The following is a 23,971-nucleotide window of genomic DNA, read 5'->3' as shown; positions in this document are numbered from 1 at the left end:
GAATCCCCCAAAGATTGAAAACCATCCCGCAAATAGCTCTCCAGGGCCCATATGGGGACATGAGCCAGTTTTCTGATGTTTGTGGCTATTAGTCATGGCCTGGCCATTGTCATCTATCTGGAGGCAGCAGTCAGATTAAATTTTCCACATACCCCTCCTTCTTCTGCTAATACATAGTCTAAGGCTAGGCGGTTCTCGTAAATAGCTGCATGCATTTGTGACTGGTTTTGCCAAGGCTGTGAGTTGCAGGGTCACGGCTGTTTGGTTAGTAATAATTTCCAGTACCACCCATAACCTGATCATTCGATTGAGCATGTATGTAGAAGTTCAGTAGCCCCAACTCCCATCTTGTGCCCAAGTGGTGGGACCATATGTCTCAACAATTTCTGGGGCAGCCACGCCTGTCCCCCCATCTTTGTTGTCCACCTATCACAGGACTCCTTTCTGGTCCTAACCTTTGGGCTCTGATAAAGGAGAACCCCTAATTTCTCTCCCTCCTAGTTAGGCGGGAGGAAAAATCCCAGTTGGACTATGCCAATGGCGCAGCTTCCTTTCCACCAAATGGGGAGTTGTATATGTGTTTTTTCCGCACATTCAAAACAGCCCATCAGGTGCCCTCCAGTGTTCGGGGTGGCTAGGAGTGTGAAGTTGGCCCAGCGTTCGCTAATTTCAGGTATGTCACAGAATGGCTTGGCCTCCTTCTCGGTGTGTCTAGTATAGTTGACTATGGCTTGACAGGGAGAGGACTAGCACTGGGAGGTGTTAACAGCAGAAACCAGGGCCCAATGCCAGGTAGGAGTGTTTGGCCATGACTCAGTAGAGTCCCAAGAAAGCTTTCATTTGCATGGGGTTCCTTCTACCCATTGTGTATAACTGGACCCTGTTCTGCTAATGCACACTTTTCCAATCACCCCTGAGGCTAAGACCCAAGTTTGGGGCCAGTTGTTTTCTCTGTCTGCTATGGAATGATTCCATTGAAGCAAATGGAGTGCAGTTAGGCTGGTCCCCTTCCAAGGCCATTTTTCACTCATAAGGACCATTGCCCAGATCCAACAGTCAGTGACATTGAACTCATGGACAATCCTTTCAGCTAGGTCAATGAAAAGGTTCTTGTGCAGGGTGGGCAAGTTCTGGTCTGGCCCCAGGTCCTTCCTGAGCTGCCCATAGATCAGGCTGGACTCTGACTTTGGGGGCCTTGGGCCTGCCTGTTGTTTTATCCTTTGCATAGTTTCTATGGCCAGCTGGGCCTGGGCATGATCCTGAATTCCCCCTCCATCGGCCATGCCCTAATGTCAGCTCTATGACCAACAGACCCAAGCCCCTGTTCCCCCTTTCTTTGGTCCTGGCAGTTGTACCCCTCTAGGTATTTTGTCTTTATTCATCCCATCCAATACCTTTTAGCACTACATGTGCAAAGGGTCGGGTGGTACCTCGATAAGAAGCACTGGTTGGTAGGCATAGGAGGTGAAGGACATTCCAACATTTCCCGATACCAAATCTTCCCCATGTACTTGTCACAAGAGGTGGAATTTGAGTCTACAAGAGAGGTAAAAAGGGCCCAGACCAAACATAAACAATAACAACAAAACCTTCTACCCTTAAGAGGAAGCAGAGCATGAGCAGCAATCTTTTGCCACACTTCCATTCAGCCAGAGCAGTTTCTGTCAGCTGTGCAAAGATTAGGACAGTGACCATAATACCAGACAGGTACAAGGGGTGGCAGTGCATCACAATAAGGGGACCAAAATGGGGAACTGAAACGGTCTATTTATCCCCTTTGGTTGCTGATTCCTCAAGCTTCCCTCGTGCATAAACCAGTCAGCCTCCAGAGTGGCTAGAGCAGTGCTCTCTCCTCATGGGCCTCTGGCGCTGCAGCTTGCTACTTTCAGATGAGTATCTTGCATGGTGTTAAGGGATCAGGGATGCACTCCCAGTCTCTGCTGCTGGTTTTACTGTGCTGTGGTGGACCCAAGGAGCCACTTCTGTTACCTTTACTGCAGTAGGGGTGGATAAAATGGCAGTAAATGGGTCCCTTGAAAGAGGTTTTAATGGCTGGACATGCTACGCTTTTATCCATATGGCATCCCTGTGAAAGCTTTCAAGTAACCGTTCCCTAACCCACTGATGGAGGGTGGCCAGAGTGGAACCTAGTGCCTGCACCTGCTTCCTTAGGGTGAGGTTCACTAGTTCCTTTAAATCTTTCCTTATACTCTTATGTGGGGATGCCCAGAGAGGATTTCATTAGGAGAAAACCCAGGAGTTCCCGTCGTGGCTCAGTGGTTAACAAATCCAACTAGGAACCATGAGGTCGCAGGTTCAATCCCTGGCCTTGCTCAGTGGGTTAAGGATCTGGTGTTGCTGTGAGCTGTGGTGTAGGTCGCAGACATGGCTCAGATCCCACGTTGCTGTGGCTCTGGCGTAGGCCAGCAGCTACAGCTCTGATTGGACCCCTAGCCTGGGAACCTCCATATGCCACAGGAGCAGCCCTAGAAAAGGCAAAAAGACAAAAAAAAAAAAAAGAAAACCCAGTCTGCTCACTGGGGTCACACCTAATTTTTAGCAAGGCTACTGGCAACAGCTGGTCCCAATCCAGGTGCATCCCCTAGCACAATTTGCTTAATTGCAGTTTCAGAGTCCAATTCATCCATTACACCTTTCTGGAGCTCTGGAGCCAACACTCTGTGTCCACCTTCCAGGCGATTTTTAATCCCTTTGCCACAAATCACACTATTTTCACCACAAATGCTGGTCTGTTAAATCAAGTCAACTAGAGAATACTTTATCCATGACTTTAATACAATCATCATCTGGTTGACCTGGCCTGATCTGCAGCAGGGTTGTAGGGTTTAGAATCCTCATTATTTCTATGTGAATATGTGGGTTTTTACATTACATCCCCTGATATTTAACCATCCAGGGTGAGTAAGCCAGTATTCTCCCTTATATTCCTTTAATGTTAGTAGCAAGTGTGGCACTCAAACTGTTAACTCTTGTCCCATGTCAGTTTATCAGCTTCCGACACTGAAGGGCTGTGACCACAAGTGCCCACAGGCAGGGTGGCCATCCTTGGGTACCAGAGTCAGGTTGTTTGGAAAGGTATGTCATTGGACGATGCCATGATCTCAGCATCTGAGTTAAGACCCCCACTGCAACATCGCTGCTCTCATGTACATACAGGGAAAAGACTTGGCTATGTCCTGGAGCCCTAGGCCAGTTGCACTGGTGAGGGCCTCCCTAATTTTTTTTAAAGGTCTTTTGTTTCACCTGTTCCCACAAGGAAGTTTCCTGTTCTCCCCTCTTTGTGGCCTCATATAGGGGTTTTGTCAAAATGGAGAAAGCAGGTGTCCACATCCTGTACAAAGCTGTGGCTCCGAGAAATTCCTGAACCTGGGTGTCAGGTGGAGGGAACCAGGATTGAGCAGACAGCCTGCTTTCTCTCAGGGCTGAGTTGACATTGTCCCTGGGATATGTGAGAGCCAAGGTATTTAACTTTTTCTTGATAGATCTGGGCCTCTAGCTTTCCCAATAAATCCTGACTCATCAAGGCCACAGGACAGTTGGGGAGGTATGGAAATTAGTGAATGACTTCATGGCCTCCCAAAGTGCCTCATCAAGGCAGCAGAAAGGGGCACCATGTTTGGTTGCCTGTGGCCCCTACCATGGTGGCTTGCCTCTGCAAGAATGGGTCCACAGGCTGAATTACCACTGTGTGTTCTGCCCCAGCATCAATTGTGAAGTCAATTGACTGTCCCCTACATTCACTTGGACCATAGGCTCTTGAGGCCTAACAGAATGAAGCCTGGTCTTAGTTCTCCTCATAGTTTCCCACAGTGGCCAGCCCTACAAAATCATTTTCATGGATCGCATGTGGCTGTTGGGCTGGCTGATATTGGCCCCAGACCTCCTCGCCTCGTCCCATCTGCTTGGGTCTCAGTTGGGAATCATCTGACAGTTGGGGGCACTCTTTTTCCCAGTGGCTTGCCTGATGACAGTAGGCACATTGGTTCTATCCATTTTGGCGCTGGGCAAAATGGCCATCCTTTTTGTCAGCCCACATTTTGTTTTTTGTTTTTGTTTTTGTTTTTGTTTTTTGGCCCCAGCCCTGTGGGAGAACTTCTGTTTGCTTTACCAAGGTAGGTTTTTTCTTTTTTTGTAGTGTGTGTGTGTGTGTGTGTGTGTGTGTGTGTGTGTGTGTGTTCAGCCTTTAGTGCTTTCTGGTCACAGCTGACAAATACTTTGCTTGTTATTCCTGGCACTTGACTAGCATTCATGCCTGCAAAGCCCTCTAACTTCTGGAGCTTGCGTTAGATGTTCCCTTGTGCCTGGCTCATGAAGGATGCACTGACCATCCACTGGCTTTCAGTTGTTTCTTGGTCAAAGGGTGTATAGAGGTGGAACACCTCACATAGCCTCTCACAGAATCAACTTGGGCTCTCATTGGGCCCCTGGAGCACCTCTGGGGTTTTGCCGTGTTTTTAGCCTTTTTCCTTCATGTTGTTTAAAAAAAGCCTCTTGGTGGTGCTCCAGCATTTGAAATCCCCAGACATTATTAGGGTCCCATTGGGGATTTTTCCTCAGGGAAATGGGCCCAGGTGTAAGTCCGGGGATCTGCTATCCCAGCTGGGGCGTGTTCCTCTAGCCATCTTAAAGCTGCCTGAATAATTTGGTGTCATTCTTCAATGTTAAATAGAATTAGAAGAATCTGCCAGCAATCAGTCCAGGTAGGCTCGTGGGTTTGAATGATGGACTGCACTAGATCTATCATAGCTTGGGGCTTCTTGGTGTAGGAGGGAGTATGATTTTTCCAGTTGAAGAGGTCAGTGGTGTGAAGGGTTGATACACAAAAACACATTGGCCTCCTCAAATTTGAGTCTCTTGATTAAAATTAACAGGCTCTCTGGTCTCTCTCAGTGGCATCTGCAGGGCCCCCTGGCACCGTGGTGGAGAGGGGGCCATCCCTGCTGACTCGGCTTTTCGGTTGCCTTCTGGCCAGAGTATACGAGGTTAACACTGGAGGCTCGGGAGAGGCTGCTACTGATAACGTCATAGATGAGTCTGGGAGGGGCTGCTCTCAGTGAAGGCAGATACCTCCAGTACAGCGTTGGCTGCTGGAAGTACTGGCGGCAGTGGAGTGTACAATGGTGCATAAGGTGGGGGAATTTCCTCTGGTTCCTCAGATAAAACAGGCTTTGGGGCTTCTGATCGGCGTTTTGAGGGGGCTTTTATATCTGAGCCATCATGATTTTGCAGTTTTCTTCCAGACAGACTTTTAGCCAAGGTAGCTGAGAAAGGACCATATCTTGCCATCAGTCAATGCAAGGGAACTTCTCTGGGTGTCCTGGGTTGCTCGTGACAACTCTAAACACTTTGTTACTTAGTTCTTTATCTTGGAAGGCCAACCTACCCCAAACAAAGGTCAGTCTATCTCACAGAACGTCTGGAGTTTTCCTGGAGTCAACTTGGTACTGCAATCTCCCGAATGTCCCTTCTTGAAATTCTTTATCATACACTCCAAGGGTGGACGGTTACTCTGTTTGCCACCCGTTCTCTCCCCTAAAAGACGGCAGTTACACACAAAGAGGGGAAAGGGACGTAGTAATGATTGCTTTGTCCATCTCTGGCTGCTCCCCCGGGAAATATTTCAGGTGCCTCTTAGCATTGGTGGGAATGTATAAAGCCCAAGGTCAGGACCTCTCTGAAGAAGGCCACCATAAGCCATGTGAGGATCTGTGGACGGAACTGTGGACTGGGACTCAACACTTGCTTCGGCCTGTGTGGTCGTGTTGGAACTCTCCTGTGATCCGTCTCATTCAGTTGCATTCACAAAACATCTACGACTAGCCACCCAGTGCCTCAAGTTGCAGTTTTGTCTCCTGTCTCCTGTACAAGAGCTCCTGTGAGACTACTAGGGCAACTCTGCAAGGTGATCAGGTTCCTCTGATGCCCATCCTCCTTAAACTCTTTCAAAAGGTTGAAGAAGAAGGAATACTCCCAAAGACATTCTATGAGGCCACCATCACCCTAATTCCAAAACCAAAGATAACAGCAAAAAACAAAACTATCAGCCAATATCTTGGATGAATATAGACAAAAAAATTCTCAACAAAATCTTAGCCAACTGAATCCAACAACATATCAAAAAAATCATACACCATGAACAGGTAGGGTTCATCCCAGGTTCGCAAGGATGGTTCCACATAGGCAAATCAAACAATGTCATACACCATATTAACAAAAGAAAAGTCAAAAATCACATGATCATCTCAATAGATGCAGTAAAAGCATTTGACAAAGTCCAAAACCCATTCATGATCAAGACCCTTGCTAAAGTGGCTATAGAGGGAACATTCCTGAACATAATCAAAGCCATTTATGACAAACCCACAGCAAATATCATACTCAATGGGGAAAAATGGAAAGTCTTCACACTCAAATCTGGAACAAGACAGGGATGCCCACTCTCACCACTGTTCTTCAACATAGTTTTGGAAGTCCTAGCCACAGCAATTAGACAACAAAAGAAAAGAAGTACACCCATATAGGAAGAGAAGAGAGAAAACTGTCACTGTATGCAGACGACATGATAGTATACATAGAAAATCCTAAGGACTCATCCCAAAAACTACTTGAACTGATTAATAAATTCAGCAAAGTAGCAGAATATAAGATTAACATTCAGATGTCACTCGCATTTCTGTATACCAGCAATGAAATATTAGAAAATGAATGCAAAAATAAAATAACTTTTCAAAACGTACCTCACAAAATCAAATACTTCAGAATACACCTGACCAAGGAGGCAAAGGACTTATATGCCGAGAACTATAAAACTTTAAACAAAGAAATCAAAGAAGATGTAAAGAAATGGAAAGATTTTCCATGTTCCTGGATTGGAAAAATCAATATTGTGAAAATGGCCGTGCTACCCAAAGCAATCTACAGATTCAATGCAATCCCTATCAAATTACCCATGACATTGTTCACAGAACTAGAACAAACAATCCAAACATTTATATGGAACCACAAAAGAGCCAGAATCGCCAAAGCAATCCTGAGAAACAAAAACCAAGCAGGGGGCATAACTCTCCCAGACTTCAAGAAATACTACAAAGCCACAGTCATCAAAACAGTGTGTGGTACTGGTATCAAAACACACAGACAGACCAATGGAACAGAAGAGAGAACCCGGAAATAAACCCTGACACCTATGGTCAATTAATCTTTGACAAGGGAGGCAGGAACATAAAATGGGAAAAGGAAAGTCTATTCAGCAAGCATTGCTGGGAAACCTGGACAGCTGCATGCAAAGCAATGAAACTAGAACACACCCTCACACCATGCACAAAAATAAACTCCAAATGGCTGAAAGACTTAAATATATGACAGGACACCATCAAACTCCTAGAAGAAAACATAGGCAAAACACTCTGACATCAACATCATGAATATTTCTCAGGTCAGTCTCCCAAAGCAATCGAAATTAGAGCAAAAATAAACCCATCAAACTCAAAAGCTTTTGCACAGCAAAGGAAACCCAAAAGAAAACAAAAACACAACTGACAGAATGGGAGAAAAGAGTTTCAAATGATGCAACTGACAAGGGCTTAATCTCTAGAATATATAAGCCACTTATACAACTCAATGGCAAAAAAGCCAATCAATCAATGGAAAAATGGGCACAAGACCTGAATAGACATTTCTCCAAGGAAGATATACAGATGGCCAGCAAACACATGAAAAAATGCTCCACATCACTGATCCTAAGAGAAATGCAAATCAATACTACCATGAGCTACCACCTCACACCAGTCAGAATGGCCATCATTAATAAATCCACAAATAACAAGTGCTGGAGGGGCTGTGGAGAAAAGGGAACCCTCCTGCACTCTTGGTGGGAATGTCAACTGGTTCAGCCACTGTGGAGAACACGATGGAGGTACATTAGAAATCTATACATAGAACTTCCATATGACGCCACAATCCCACTCTTGGGCATCTATCCGGACAAAACTCCCCTTAAAAGAGACACATGCACCCGCATGTTCATTGCAGCACTATTCACAATAGCCACGACATGGAAACAACCTAAATGTCCATCCACAGACGACTGGATCCGGAAGATGTGGTATATATACACAATGGAATACTACTCAGCCATAAAAAGAATGACATAATGCCATTTGCAGCAACATGGATGGAACTAGAGACTCTCATCCTGAGTGAAATGAGCCAGAAAGACAAAGACAAATACCACATGATATCACTTATAACTGGAATCTAATATCCAGCATAAGTGAACATCTCCACAGAATAGAAAATCATGGAGAATAGACTTGCAGCTGCCCGACGGGAGAGGGAGGGAGTGGGAGGGATCGGGAGCTTGGGGTTATCAGACACAACTTAGAATAGATTTACAAGGAGATCCTGCTGAGTAGCATTGCGAACTATGTCTAGTTACTCATATTGCTTAGAACAAAGGGTGGGGGAAAATGTGTAAGGGTAAGAATAACTTGATCCCCATTCTGTACAGCAGGAAAAAATAAAAATAAAAAAAAAATTAATTAATTAATTAAAAAAAAAACCCTTCCCCCAAAATCACCATGGAGTTTGAGTTTTTTGCTCCTGAGCCACCTGTTCTCCTTGCTTGGCCCTGAAATATACCTTCCTCTGCACCAAAAAAAAAACAAAGAAAGAACTAAAGAAAGGAAGAAAGAGAGAGGGAGTAAGAGAAGAAGAAAGGGAGAAGGGAGGGAGAAAGATGAAAGAAAGAGAGAAAGGAAGCAAAGAAGGAAGGAAAGGTGGAAAATTACAAGTGGGGAGGGGAAGCGGAAGAGATGAGGCTTATGGACCCTCAGCACATTTCTCAGAAATTGACAGACTCCTTAAATTTAAAATAAAGAAGGAGATTTCATAAACTTTAACAGGTATTGTCATGGCTTTGTATTTAATCACACACACAAACTACTTCCAACACGCAAACAGAATACAAATTAGGCCACTAAAAAAATTCAATCAATTTTAAAAACTAGAACGCACCCAGGCCAGTCATTGAACTAAGAAAACAAATTACCTAAGACTGAGAATATAAAATTCCATGGTGCTATTGATCATCCTAGAAGAACAGAAACTGAATGCCCAGTTGCAAACAGAAAACACTACTTTGGAGTTCCCATTGTGGCGCAGCAGAAACAAATCTGACTAGAAACCATGAGATTTTGGGTTTGATCCCTGGCCTTCAGTGGGTTAAGAATTTGGCATTGCAGTGAGCTGTGGTGTAGGTCGCAGACTCGGCTCAGCTCTGGCATTGCTGTGACTGTGGTGTAGGTTGGCAGCTACAGCTCTGACTAGACCCCTAGCCTGGGAACCTCCACATGCTGGGGGTGCAGCCCTAAAAAGACAAAAGACCAAAAAAGGAAAAAGAAAGAAAAAGGAAAGAAAAGAAAACACTACTTCTCCTAAGGATACACTAAGCTGCAAAATAACAAAGACCAGAATAATCCTGATACCAAAGTTACACAAGGATAGCTCAAAAAGAATGATCAATTCTCACTGGTGAAAAGCTGAAAGCATTTCCACTAAGGTCAGGAACAAGACAAGGATTTCCACTCTTGCCACTTTTATTCAACATAGTTTTGAAAGTCCTAGCTGCATCAATCAGAGAAGAAAAGGACATAAAAGGAATCCAAACTGGGAAAGAAGAAGTAAAACTGTCACTGTTTGCAGATGACATGACACCATACACAGAAAATCCACAGATGCTACAGGAAAACCACTAGAGCTCATCAGTGAATTCAGTAAAGTTGCACAATACAAAATTAATATAAAGAAACTGCTTACCTTAGCAACAAAAGAAACTAAGAAAACAATCCCATTTACCATGGGATAAAAGTGAATCAAATGCCTAAGGAGGAAAAAGACCTGTTCTGGAAACTTTAACTCACTGTTGAAAGAAACTGAAGATGACACAAACAGATTGAAAGATACAGCTTCTTTTAATGGAAGAATCAGTATCGTCGAAATGACTATACTACCCAAAGCAAACTAGGGATTCAGGGCGGTAACCGTTAAAGTACCAATAGCATTTTTTTTGCAGAACTACAACAAAAAAATTTTTGTCTTTTTAAGGCCACAGCTGCAGCATATGAAAGTTCCCAGACTAGAGGTCGAATCATAGCTGCAGCTGCCTGTCTATGCCACAACCACAACAACCCTGGATCTGAACCACATCTGTGGCCTACACCATAGCTTATGGCAACGTTGTGTCCTTAACCCACTGAGCAAAGCCAGTGATCAAGTCTACATCTTCATGGATACAAGCTGAGTTTGCTATCACTGAACCATGACAAGAACTTCAAAAATTTTTTAATTTTCTTTTTTTTTTGTCATTTCTAGGGCCACACCTGAGGCATATGGAGGTTCCCAGGCTAGGAGTCGAATCAGAGCTGTAGCTGCTAGCCTACACCACAGCCACAGCAATGCAGGATCTGAGCCGCATCTGAGACCTACACCACAACTCACAGCTATGCCGGATCCTTAACCCACTAAGCGAGGCCAGGGATCGAACCCTCAACCTCATGGTTCCTAGTCGGATTCGTTAACCACTGAGCCACAATGGGAACTACAAATTTTTTAATTTTTATGGAAAAAGGACCCCAAACAGTTAGAGCCATCTTGAGAAAGAAAACAGAGTTGGAGCATCAAGCCTCCTGCTTTCAGACTATACTACAAAACTACAGTCATTTAAACAGCATGGTACTGGCACAACAATAGAAATATATAGATTAGTGGAATAGCATAGAAAGCCTGAAAAAAATCCATGCACACACAGTCAATTAATCTATAATAAAGAAAGAATATACAATGGAGGAAAAACAGCCTCTTTGATAAATTCTGCTGGTAAAACCAGACAGCTACATGTAAAAGAATGAAATTGAAACATTCTCTAACACCATATACAAAAACAAATCAAAATGGATTGAAGACTTAAATGTGAGGCCAGAGACTATAAAACGCTTAGAATAAAACACAGGCCGAACGTTCTTTGATGTAAGTTGCCATAATACCTTTTTGGATCTGCCTCCCAAAGAAATGAAGATGAAAATAAAAATAAACAAATAGGATCTAGTTAAATTTAAAAGCTATTACACAGCAAAGGAAACTACAAACAAAATGAAAAGACAACCCACAGAAAGTAGAAAATATCTGCAAACTAAGTGACCAACAAGGGATTAATCTCTAAAATATACTAATATCTTGTGCAGCTCATGTAAAGAAAACAAGCAACTCTATAAAAAAAAATGGTCGAAAAATCCTAAACGGGGATTTTTCAAAAAAGTCAGAAAGACGGCCAAAAAGCACGTGAAAAAGATACTCAACATTACTAATTATTAGATAAATGCAAATCAAAACTACAGTGAGATATAACCTCATACCAGTCAGAATGGCCATCATCAAAACATCTACAAACAATAAATGCTAGAGAGGGTACAGAGAAAAGGAAACCCTCTTACACTGTTGGTAGTTACATAATTTGGTGAAATCACTATGGAAAACAGTATGCAGCTCCCTTAAAAAACTAAATATATAATTCCATGTGCTTGGGACAGAATTTGATGGGAGATAATACCAAAAAAAAGAGTGTGTATATATATGTATAACTGTGTCACTTTGCTATACAGCAGAAACCGGCACAACACTGTAAATCAAATATACTTTAACAAAAAAAAATTTAAAAATTAATTAACTAAAAACAAAACAAAACAAAAACCAGGAGCTCCTGCCATGGCTTAGCAGGTTAAGAACCCAATGTAGTCTCCATGAGGATGCAGGTTCAATCCCTAGCTTCACTTGGTGGGTTAAGGATCAAGCATTGCCATAAGCTGCAGAGTAGGTTGCAGATATAGGTCAGATTCAGTGTTGCTACGCTTGTGGTGCAGGCCTGTAGCTGCAGCTCTAATTTGACCCCTACCCCAGGAACTTCCATATGCCACAGATGTGACCATAAAAAGAAAAAAAAAAAAAAACCTAAATATAGAACTACCATATAATCCAGCAATCCCACTCCTGGGCATCTATCTGGAGAAAATATAATTCAAAAAGATACATTCATGCCAATGCTCACTGAACAACCATTTACAACAGCTAAGACATGGAAGCAACGTAAATGTCCACTAACAGAAGAATGGACAAAGAAGATGTAGTTCGTATATACAGTAAACTATTACTCAGCCATAAAAAAACAATGAAGTAATGCCATATGCAACAACATAGATGGACCTAGAGATTATCATACTAGGTGAATTAAGCCAAACAGAGAAAGATCACTTATATGTTGAATCTAATAAGATTAATACCAGGAAACTTACAAAACAGAAACAAACTCAAAAGATTTTGAAACCAAAGGGGAAATGTTGGAAGAAGGGATAAACTAGGAGGCTGGGATTGACAAACACACTACTCAGATGTAAAATAGGTAACTAACAAAGACTTACTCTAAGCACAGGGAACTCTACTCAGTAACCTAAACAGGGTTAAGAATCCGAAAAGGAATGGATACATGTACATGCATCACTGATTTACTTTGCTGTACACCCCAAACCATCATAACTTTTTAAGACAACTATATTTACATATTTTTTTAAAAGAGAGAGAATGATTAGTCAATATTAGTTGTGAAGTAAAACTATATCAAACTGAATCCCCAAAGCAGTGAAAGAACATATGCCATGCCCAGGCATAAGAATCATTCCACTTAACAAAAGTGGATTAATGCATTACAGACTACTTAATTCCAGGTAGGCTAACAAGTTGCTGTAAATAATGAAGCCTTTTTAAAAACCTAAAACATGAATATGTATTCAATGGAGAAAGACTTACTAAGAATAAAACCAGCAGAAAAAGTAAACAATAGGAGTTCCCATCATGGCACAGTGGATTAAGAATCCAACCACAGGAGTTCCTGTTGTGGCTCAGAGGTTAATGAATCCAACTAAGTTTTTTTGGTTTGATCCCTGGCCTTGCTCAGTGGGTTAAGGATCCAGCCTTGCCGTGAACTGTGGTGTAGGTAGCAGACGTGGCTCAGATCTGGCATTGCTGTGGCTCTGGAGTAGGCCAGCAGGTTCAGCTCCAATTAGACCCCTAGCCTGGGAATCTCCATGTGCTGCGAACACGGTTCTAGAGAAAGATACACACAAAAGAAAGGAATCCAACTGCACTGGCTCAGGTCACATAGTGGTGGGGGTTCAATCCTTGGACTGGTGCAGTGGGTTAAAGGATCCTACTCTGCCGCAGCTATGGCACAGGTCACAACCACAGCTCAGATTCAAACCTTGGACTGGAAACTTCCATATGTCTCAGATGTGGCCATAAAACTTTTTTAAGTAAAAATGAAAAAAAAGGTAAACAATAGATTTGACCATATAAAAATATAACTTCAGTATTTTTAAAGTCAAATTAAAGTTGACCACCAAATCCAACATCCCTTCATGATAAAAACTTACCAAAGTGGGTAAAGAAGAAACATATCTTAACATAATAAAAGCCATTTACGACAAACCCACAGCAATAGAGAAGAGCTCAAAGCCTTCCCACTAAAATATGGAACAAGTCAAGAATGCCCACTCTCATCACTATTATTCAACATCGTATTGGAAGTCCTAGCGACAGCAATCAGACAAACAAAAGAACTAAAAGGTATCCAAATTGGAAACGAAGAGGTAAAACTGCCACTATATGCAGATAACATGATACTATATATAGAAAACCCTAAGGACTGCACACAAAAACTATTCAAATTGATTCAATGAATTCAGCAAAGTAGCAGGATACAAGATTAACAGTCAGAATTGGTCGCATTTCTGTATACTAACAACAAAATATTAGAAAAGGAATATAAAAATACAATACCTTTTAAAATCTCAGCCACAAAAACTAAATGCCTAGGAATAACCCTGACCAAGGAGGTGAAGGACCTATATGCTAAGAACTATAAAACATTAATCAAGGAAATTAAGAGGATTCAAAGAAATAGATATTCCACGTTCCTGGACTAGAAGAATTAATATCATTAAAATGGCCATACTACCCCAACAATTTATAGATTCAATGCAATCCCTATCAAATTACCAATGACAATTTTCACAAAACAAGAACAAACAATCCAAGAATGTATGTGGAATCATAAAAGATTGCTAAAGCAATCCTGAGGGGAAAAAAAAGCAAGCAAGAGGCATAACTCTCCCAGATCTCAGACAATACTGAAAAGCTACAGTAATCACAACAGTGTGGTTCTGGTACAAAAACACACATACAGACCAACGGAGCAGAATAGAGAACCCAGAAATAAACCCAGACACCTATGATCAATTAATCTTCAACAAAGAAGGCAAGAATATAAAATGAGAAAAAGACAGTCTCTTCAGCAAGTGGTGCTGGGAAAACTGGACAGCTGCATGTAAATCAATGAAACTAAAACAAACCCTCACACCAAGCAAAAAAATAAATCCAAAATGGCTTAGACTTAAACATGAGACATGACACCACAGAACTCCTAGAAAAGAACACAGGCAAAATATTTTCTGACATCAACCACACTAATGTTTTCTTAGGTCAGTCTCCCAAGGCAACAGAAATAAAAACAAAACAAAACAATCAAACTCACAAGCATCTGCACAGCAAATGAAACCATCAAAAAAAAAAAAAAGACAACAAGTGGAATTGGAGAAAATAGTTGCAACAAGGTCTTTGTCTTCAAAATACAGAAGCAACTAGATATGACAGCAACAACAACAATAAAAAACTCAATTGAAAAATGGGCAGAAGACCTAAATAGACATGTCCCCAAAGAAGACATATGGAGGGCTAAAAAGCACATAAAAAAATGCTCAACATCACTAATTATTAGACAAATGCAAATCAAAACCATAATGAGGTGCCACCTCACTCTGGTCAGAATGGCCATCATTAACAAGACAACAAATAGCAAATGCTGGAGAGGGTGTGGAGAAAAGGGAACCCTCCTGCACTGTTGGTGGGAATGTAAGCTGGTACAACTACTATGGAAAACAGTATAGAGGTACCTCAGAAAACTAAATGCAGCACTATTCACAACAGCCAAGACATGGAAACAACCTAAATGTCCAACAACAGATGAATGGACTAAGAAGATGTGGTACATACACACAATGGAATACTACACAGCCATAAAAAGAACAACATAATGCCATATGCATCAACAGGGACACAATTCGAGATTTTTATACTATCTGATATAAGCCAGAAAGAAAAAGGCAAATACCCTATGATATCACCTATCTGTGGAATATAAAATATGACACAAATGAACCTATATACAAAAAAGAAACAAACTTATGGACATGGAACAGACTTGTGGTAAGGGGCAGGGTGAGGGAGCAGGAGTTTGCGGTTAGTAGATGCAAACTATAGCATCTGTAGTGGATAAGCAATGAAATCCTGCTGTAAAGCACAGGGACTACATCCAATCACTTGTATGGAACATTATGGACAATAATATGAGAAAATGAATGTGTATATACGTATAACTGGGTCACTTTGCTGCACAGCAAAAATTTTCATAATATTGTAAATCAACTACAATAAAAAATTTTTTTAAAAAATCGAACACCGGAGTTCATTTTGGGTCAGAGGGTTGTAAATGCCAGCTAATATCCATGAGGACACAGGTTCAATCTCTGGCCTCACTCAGTGGGTTAAGGATCCAGTGTTGCTGAGAGCTGTGATATAGGTCGAAGACGCAGCTCAGATCCTGCATTGCTGTGGCTGTGGTGTAGACTGGCAGCTGTAGCTCCAATTTGACCCTTAGCCTGGGAATTTTCATATGCCACACCTGTGGCCCTAAAATGCAAAAATAAAATAAATAAAATAAAAAATTGAATGCCAAGATAATATTGCCACGAAAGTGGAAAAAGATTATGCTTCTATCATAAACTTGTATGTAATCAGAAATCTCTAGCATTCTACGGAAAAATAAAAACCCAAGGAACATGAACCACCAATCCACGGAAAACATACAATAGCCACAAAATATGTTTAACCTCATTAATAATCAAAAGAATAAATATTAAAAGGGTTTTGCAAACTTAGATTTGTTTCAAACACGTTATGATCATTACAGTGGTGAGAGACAAGCACTCAAAAACTGCAATGGAAACGAATCTGACTAGGAACCATGACATTGCAGGTTCAATCCCTGGCCTCACTCAGTGGGTTGAGGATCCAGCGTTGCCATGAGTTGTGGTGTACGCTGGCAGCTACAGCTCCGATTAGGCCCCTAGCCTGGGAACCTCCATATGCCACAGGTGCAGCCCTAAAAAGACCAAAAAAAAAAACCCTACAAAACCAGTTGGTGGACTATAAACTACTGTTGACTGTTGAACCACCAGGGGTTGGGGTCACCCTCCCTATCCCCAATTCTGTATCCATGGATAGTGTAGAACTGTAGTAGGTATTTATTGAAAAAAGTCCACACATAAGTGGACCTGACCAGTTCAAACAGTCTTGTGGTTCAAGGGTCAACTGTTTTACCTCTGCAAATAAGGCACCTACCCCAAGAGCCTTAAAAAACGCTCATGCTCCTTGATTCTTTATTGCCACTTAATCTATCCCAAGCAAAATGTGAGAGATGCAATTGAAGCAAAGTATAGACCAGTGTTGGAAGCATAAATATGCAACTGACAAAGAATGGAAAGAAAAGACTGGAACCATAGAGTGGCCATAGAGGTCAGTCTATACTTTACAAAGTCTTGTGACTCTCATGACACTTGAGGCAAAATGAATAAGAACAACATCAAAGAATGGCATCTTGAAAACAAGACTGCTGAAGCACTGATGTTGCTGATGGAAAACCATCAGCTCTAACATTCTCAGGACTGGAGCCTTGCTTGGGGGATTTTTGAGAGAGACCATAGATGGCTTGACGCAGACAACAAATTATGGCCTGGAAGGGCTAAGACATTTATGATTATTTTATATGCTTAGGAATGACTGTCCTAGCATATCTTGCTTCCAAAAAGTTTGAAGTAAAACACTGACGTGTTCCCTACACATACAAGGAAGTAGAAAATAGTAAATAAAAACCTTGAGTTGGCTCAGAGGGTTGCTATTGACTCTTGAAGGTGGTAGCCCCCTGATCCCCACTCTATTTCTGTGTCTCTTTCTTCTTATTTCTGCAGCACTGCTGACTTCAGGACCTGGGTTGACCAGCAGGCCTCGTCAGAACAGAGTATCACCTGAATGTTAAGTAATAGCTCTCTGCTACATACACAACCCATGAATCCAAAGATGAGCCTGGTGCCAATGAAAGCAAGGATTTCAAAAAATTTATAAGGACACAGGAAAATGCTCACAATATTAGAGTACACACCCACACACCCCCACACACCACTATGCCAATTAGTAACAGTAATTGTATTAAAAATGATTTATTTCCTTTATCCCTTTCCTTATGTAAGATGAGCTTCAAGCAGTTTTAGGTTATAAAAACCAAGGAGGAAGAAAAAGAAAAAAAAAATGAGCTTACTTTTCCTTAATTTCCCATTTCAAGTGTAAAATATTTTTTCAAATATACATGTTAATGAAAACACATTTGAAATAATCCTACTCCCTGTTGTCAACTCACATGTAAAGTGTATTAAGAAGTATTTGCTGCTCAATTTTACTTACCTTCCTACATACATTTAGATATATATAGTGGGTTTTTTGTTTGTTTTTTCTGGTCTTTTTAGGGCCACACCCATGGCATATGTAAGTGTCCAGGCTAGGGGTCAAATTGGAACTGGAGCCTCCAGTCCGTATCACAGCCACAGCCACACAGGATCCCAGCCACCTCTGCGGCCTACTCCACAGCTCACAGCAATGCCAGATCCTTAACCCACTGGCCAAGGCCAGGGATCGAATCCCTGCCCTCATGGATCCTAGTTGGGCTCCTTACCTCTGAGCCACAACGCAACTCAATATACTCAATGTATTTTAAAAAAGAAAATTCTTTCTACACTTAATAGTTCCTTAATGACTTCTATACGACGACAATACCCTCCATTTAAATACGAGTTTTTAAAAAACCACTTATTAATTAGCAACCTGTCCTCCAGAGTTTGAAAACAAACCTAACTTTACTGAAGTGTGTTTATGTTCTAAGTGTTACACAGGACAGAACAATGTAACTCATCAGTACATTCGGTAGATACTATTTTTAATGCGCAAAACATGGATGTGTACAGGTTACAGGTTACATCTCTAAAGGTTATAGAACAGATATGCCTAAAAGTGATACCTTGAGTGTGTCCAGTATACCATGATCCTTAAATGTCTGGTACAGCTTTTTGCGAAGTTCATCTTGACTCAACACGTCAGATTTGGGGGGCATGGTGGACTGTAAGAGAAAATGGTTACGGGTTATCTCTCAGGCAGAGGGGACCTGAATTACTGAAGACAGACCGGTGGCCTCAAGTAAGCCCAGAGACGCTTTAACCGAAACAAAGCCTTCACTTTGGCCCGCCTCCAGGAAGCGGCTGGTGTATCTACCTGAGCCATCAGGTGTCGGCTTCCTCCCGAGCCCGTCCCAACCCTCCGTGGCACGAGTTCAAGACCTAGCCCAGCAGAATCCCTGCCCTCGGAGCCCTGCCTCTGTCCCAACGGATCCGGAGAAACATGAGAGCCAAACACTGCTTCGCGCTCCGAACCAGGAACCGGGACAGAAACGGCCACTTGCTTTCTCTGCGGTTCTGATGGGTGGGCGGGGCTGTGACCCACGCGCAACTCTCACGGCCAGAGAGGAGGCGGAGACCGGAAGAGAGGAGGCGCGGCGCAAGGAAACAAGCCGGGCGGCGTTCGCGGAGCTCAGAGCTGAGCCCACCCCTCCCCGAAGTCCTCTGAGCCCAGCCGCCCTATCTAGAGCGCTACAGCGCACGCGCCGGGCTGCGCAGCACTCCCGCCGGAAGCTCCGCCTACGAGTCGCAGGAGCGCAGCTGTGGAATCTCGCGAGGGTAGCTTCGGGAGTCCCCACTGCAGCTGCGGGGCGCGGGTCTCTGCCGCGGGGACTGACTGGGCGTTTCCGTTGCCGGCGTCTCGCCGCAGGTAGGGGACGGAGTGAGTGGGCGGCTCCGGGATTCTAGGGACGTCCTGTGCCCCGCGTGACCCGGCTGTTGACCTAGTCTCTCCCTTCTGCCCTGGGCCCAACCCGCCCGGCCAGTGCACACTTTAACAGGCAAACGGGCGCGGACTCTGGGGCTTTGCTTGTTCTGTTTTTCACTAGGCCACTCAGGTAACCCCGGTTTTGTTAACCGCGGCACTACTGGCGTTTGGAGCCGGAAAATGCTTTCTTGTGAGGCTGTCCTGTGTACTATAGGATGTTGACCAGCATCCCTGGTTTTTATCCATTACATGTCAGTAGCACTCGCCCCCCCCCCCGTTGTGACAATCATGAATGTCTCCCCACATTGCCAGGTCTTCCCTGGGAGGCATAATCGCCCCCCATGGAAAACCGAGCGTGCGGTGAGGAAGATAGGTGAACTGTGTTCCTACGATGTTTAAATCTAATTAGAAAAGGAACCAGTCTCTCTAGAAGCAATAATAACATTAAAGCCTGAGAATTGGCTAAGATACGTTGTAGACTGGTTAAGTTTAGAAAAAAAGCTGGATATAACCATGAGCTGGCACATCTCTGGAAAATGCGACTTCATCAGGGCCTCGTTGGGTAGATTTTGGGTGGTGGGAAGAAGGGGGAAAATTATCAAAGGAATTAAACAAACATCAGGACCCTCTCAAGAGCAGAGGAAACTTATCTCCAGAGCACCACGCTGTGGGTATAAGGTATTTATGTCCTCTGAAGACAGAATTGGGCCAGTGCTAGCTTTGTGAACAGCAGTGCTGAGGACAGTGAATTTTGATCCCTGGCTGTTCAAGGCTTAGATAATGTAAGAAAAATCAAGAGTGACAACTTCAATAGGAGGTAGAGAGTGTGTGCGCTCATGTTGGAAAATAATTTGAGGAGGAATTTGATTGGACTTAAAAAGATGCGTAAAGTTTACACATGGAATCGAGGAGAGTATGCCAGGTAAGGAGACTTAACTACAGTGGACACAGTCACAGCTGGGGAGAAAAAATAAGTAGCCCAGTCCACTCTAGCCGATGTAGAGAAGTGAGATGAGCAAAGCCGTGCAGAGCAACATAGGACCAGGTTTTGGATATTAGTACTTGATCCTGTAGATGAAGAGCATTAAGGCTTTTGAGCAGAATAGTGAAATAATGAAATATGTTCGAAAGTGTTCATGTTGCAGATACTTTTAAATAAAAACACATCTGTGCCTCGATACCCTGTTAACCCCAACTTTGGTCCCCATATTAAATAGAATTAGATTAAATATCTAAAAGCAACCATTATCTTACTTGGAGTTAGAGGAAGTGCTTCTAATTTTAATAAAAAATGTCCTATTAAGGAACTGTCAATACTGTCCATCCTGCTTATTGCAAGAGACATGTCCTGCCCCCACACTAGGTTACTCTTGCAGCCCCAGGGTTATGGAATGACTGAAGCAAGTACTGTTGGGAGCACAGGACAGTTTTCTAGTCTGTAGGGGATATAAAGAGGTTTGCTATAAAAATAGGTGGTTTTGGAACTGGAGTCCATAAATTGTCTTAGAGGGGACTTCTAAGTTCATGGAGCTCATCCTCCCACTCTGGCACTAGTGGCCTTTCAGCCTCCAGTGAACAGGGTGTGGGAGGGGGAGGGGGAGTCCTCTCACCAGGCAGCCTGAAAGTTCTTTAGTTGTTGGAAAGTTCTCAATTATATTTACCTACCTGATTTTCCATGTAACCTGCAAGGAGCAGTCATAGGTTTGGCCTCTGGAACAGTTTGGAGTAAGTCTGTCTAGTTCACAGTTAGTAAATAGTTGGCACTCACAACATAGGCACTGCCCTCTTCCAAACCCACAGCATTCACTGATCATTGATCATAGCCCTCCTTCCCGCTGACCACCCTAGGGGTCTTCTCAGACTCTCTCACACCATTTCCTTAGAATGAGCTCACAAGACCCATTTGCCATCCCTAGTCCGATCCCTTTTCCATTAGACAGCTTCACATTTAAAGACTGTACCATACCCCACTCCCCCCACCTCCCACAAAAAAGGTCTCGCCCACCATTTTAAACTCTGTTCCTTTTGTATTGTTTCCAGAGCATTGCCAGAATAGCCAAGTTGGCTTCCTCTCACATTATTGATTCCAACATTAAGACAGACTAGGTCAGGCTTAAGCTCAAACTCAAGGGCTTCCTAGAGACCCCATGCTGTCAACTCACAGGACACACTTAGTTAACGTTGCAGTCATTACCAAGCTGTCCTTCTTTCAGCAGAGGAATGCTTCCTGGTATCAGCACTGCTGTGGCTCTGAGGGTACACAGACTGTCATCCAGGCTTCAGGTCTCCAGGGTGTTCTAAGGTAGGTAACCAGGTTATTTCTGCAAGTGACTAATTACCTCTCACCAGGCAATGTAGGTCTGCTCTAACTTCTTGAACTGCAAGTAGGTGAGAGAGTAGTAACCCACTCTTTTTGTCTAGGGATTCACATGAAATAACTTAGTTTATAATAAATGCTCCCAGCATAGTGTCTAACCAAAGACAGGCATTTGATACTTATTTCTGTTGGTGTTTTCATCTCTTGAGAACTACTCAGCTACAGACTGGGAGATAACCTTTTTTGTTTCAAGTTGGAGTAGCAGTTACTCTAACGGCATGGCTCTTTTCTGTACCTAGGATTTCTGCAATCAGTGATCAGTAGTCATAGGATCACAGCTGTTAGCCCAAGATACATCATTTGCTGAGATGGGAAGTCTCTGTTGAAATGTCTACACATTTCTTTAACTTATATGTCTTGAGGGTCACAGCTTGCCTAGCCTTATTTCTTCCCCACTTGTGTGAAAATCATTCTTTGAGAAGACTGCAATTCTGCACACCTGTGTCCTCTGGCCCTTAGGTACCAGGTGCTTGAGGTAATCGACCTTCTCCCTTGCTTTTTCCTGATTGTAGCCTAGAAAGGCTTTTGTTTTCTTAACGTATTTATTCCACAGATGTCAGCTCGTTTCGGGCTTTTGCCCTTCTGGTGCTAGCCTCACTTTCCCGGTCCTCTTTTCTGCTCCTTACTAGTTAGGGCCCTCCTCCTTACGTCCTACACACGTGCTCTTCCACCTCAGGCAAGTCCTTGTTGATTCCTTCAGTTGCCTCTCTTGAAAGTAGCTGTCACTCCATCCACCAGAGACTGCTGTTTTCACCACAGGTGGGAGTGCTGTCCCTTGGAAGGGAGGGTTTCTTCATTGGCACCTTAATAACCTTAACATCTTCTCACAAAGGTGTAGCTTGTGACTTGAACACAGGTGTCATCAATCAGTCCCCTGAAAGCCTTAAAGGGCCTCGGCACTGAAGCTTCCGGAAGGTTCTCTCCCTTACAGAGGCCAGTTATTCCTTACCCCCACTCCCCCCCCAAGCCTACCATTCCTGCATTCCCCTTCCTGTATTCCAACATCATACCCCCTTCCAGACACACGCACACCCTTCTGTGAGTCTTGAGCACTTTTTATGCACTCAGCTATGATGGGTGTAGGGGACACTTGCTGGAAAAACGCAGTGGCTGTTCTTTTCATACTCTCACCCCCATATTGCTCTGAGTGGCTTTACCTCCTGATACCATTGCCAGCCCACCCCTCACACCCATTTTCCACACGGCCTTGAAACCTGAGTCCCATGGTAAACAAAATCCTTGTTTCCCAGTTCTTCAGATGATGCACCTTCTACCTTTCTGCTGATACTTAAAAGTTTTTTTTTTTTCCTTGTACCTGCAGATTTTGCAGCTCTGACAATGTGTATTAGTTTGCTACTGTGGCCTTCACAAATTAATACAAATTCAATGTCTTAAAACAGCACAAATTGGAGTTCCCCTCATAGCGTGGCAAAAATGAACCTGACTAGCAGCCATGAGGTTACAGATTCCATCTCTGGCCTCGCTCCATGGGTTAAGGATCTGGCATTGCCGTGAGCTGTGGTGTAGGTCGCAGATGCAGCTGGGATCTGGTGTTGCTGTGGCTCTAGTGTAGGCTGGCAGCAACAGCTCCAATTAGACCCCTAGCCTAGGAACCTCCATATGCCACAGGTGCAGCCCTGAAAAATCAAAAAGACCAAATAAATAAATAAATAAATAAATAAAAATAAATTTAGCATCCACCTCACTGGGCTGAAATCCTTTCCGGAGGTGCTTGAAGAGAATTTTTTTTGTCCTTTCCACCTTCTAGAAACTCTCGAATTCCTTGGCTCACTGCCTCTTCCTCCACCTTCAAAGCCAGCATCAAGGTACCTCCCTGCACCACCTTCTGCAACTCCACCCTGCGCCTGGATGAGCCTGCCCTCTTTCCCTTTAAAGAACCTGGTAATTACAGGGAGCCCAGGTGAGTAGTCCAGGCTCCTCCCCGCCCAAGGGGCTGCTGCTGAGGGGCCTGAGCCCTTTGTCCGGTAAAGCAGCCCGCACAGGTTCCAGGGCTCAGAGTGTGGGCATCTTTGGGAGGGGCAGCTGTTCTGGCTCCTCCACATTTTCAAAATCAGCCTGTCCCTTTTCGTCCCTCTTCCTTCCCTTTCCTTCTTCCTTTCTCGGTGAAGAGCAGCGTTATCTTGCTATTCCTCTGCATCACCTCAGCCAGACATGTGGAAACATCCTCGGTTCTAGCCTCTTCGAAGCCTCAGTTCCCGGTTAGGCCCGTGCCAGGTCTGCAGCCACCCCCACACCTCTGGAGATGCTGGGAGGGCCCCTGTTTCAGCGAGGGGACGGGTGAGTCGGGGAGAGCGCCTCCCTCCTCCCAGACAGCACGCAGCCCAGTGTGGGACTCACCTCTGCGCCCGCCCCCGCCCAGTAAGCCCCAGTCCCTTCCTGAGACGCCGCCTTCCTTTACCCCCA

At 43.5% G+C, this 23,971-nt stretch overlaps 1 protein-coding gene and 1 long non-coding RNA gene across 7 annotated transcripts in view; one reads left to right on the top strand and one right to left on the bottom strand.

Annotated features, from left to right (window-relative positions):
• Nucleotides 1-18,942, bottom strand: part of LOC110255257 (oral-facial-digital syndrome 1 protein-like) — a 58,939-nt gene extending 39,997 nt beyond the window's left edge. For 2 of the 4 annotated variants that reach the window (XM_021080900.1, XM_021080899.1), the window contains exons 1-2: nucleotides 18,562-18,925; nucleotides 18,311-18,409 (exon numbers count right to left, since the gene is read on the bottom strand). Coding sequence is in view for 3 of the 4 variants with exons in the window: in XM_021080899.1 (XP_020936558.1) it covers nucleotides 18,311-18,409; nucleotides 18,562-18,570 (108 nt within the window). In the remaining variant the exon portion in view is untranslated. Of the gene's footprint in view, nucleotides 1-18,310; nucleotides 18,410-18,561 lie in introns of all 4 variants that reach the window. The other 2 variants (XM_021080897.1, XM_021080898.1) reach the window with 2 other exon arrangements.
• On the top strand, nucleotides 18,961-23,965 carry LOC110257896. 3 transcript variants are annotated; one of them, XR_002340909.1, is made up of 4 exons: nucleotides 18,961-19,113; nucleotides 21,384-21,472; nucleotides 23,316-23,468; nucleotides 23,682-23,965. It is a non-coding gene; the product is annotated as an uncharacterized LOC110257896 (long non-coding RNA). The 3 variants fall into 3 exon arrangements; XR_002340908.1 differs by having other exon boundaries at nucleotides 23,677-23,965; XR_002340907.1 differs by having other exon boundaries at nucleotides 18,963-19,113; nucleotides 23,316-23,965.

This window comes from Sus scrofa, chromosome Y (genome assembly GCF_000003025.6).
Source record: "Sus scrofa isolate TJ Tabasco breed Duroc chromosome Y, Sscrofa11.1, whole genome shotgun sequence".
Lineage (NCBI taxonomy): Eukaryota > Metazoa > Chordata > Mammalia > Artiodactyla > Suidae > Sus > Sus scrofa.
The sequence above is the reverse complement of the archived record's forward strand: the minus strand, read 5'-3'. Positions and strand labels throughout refer to the sequence as shown.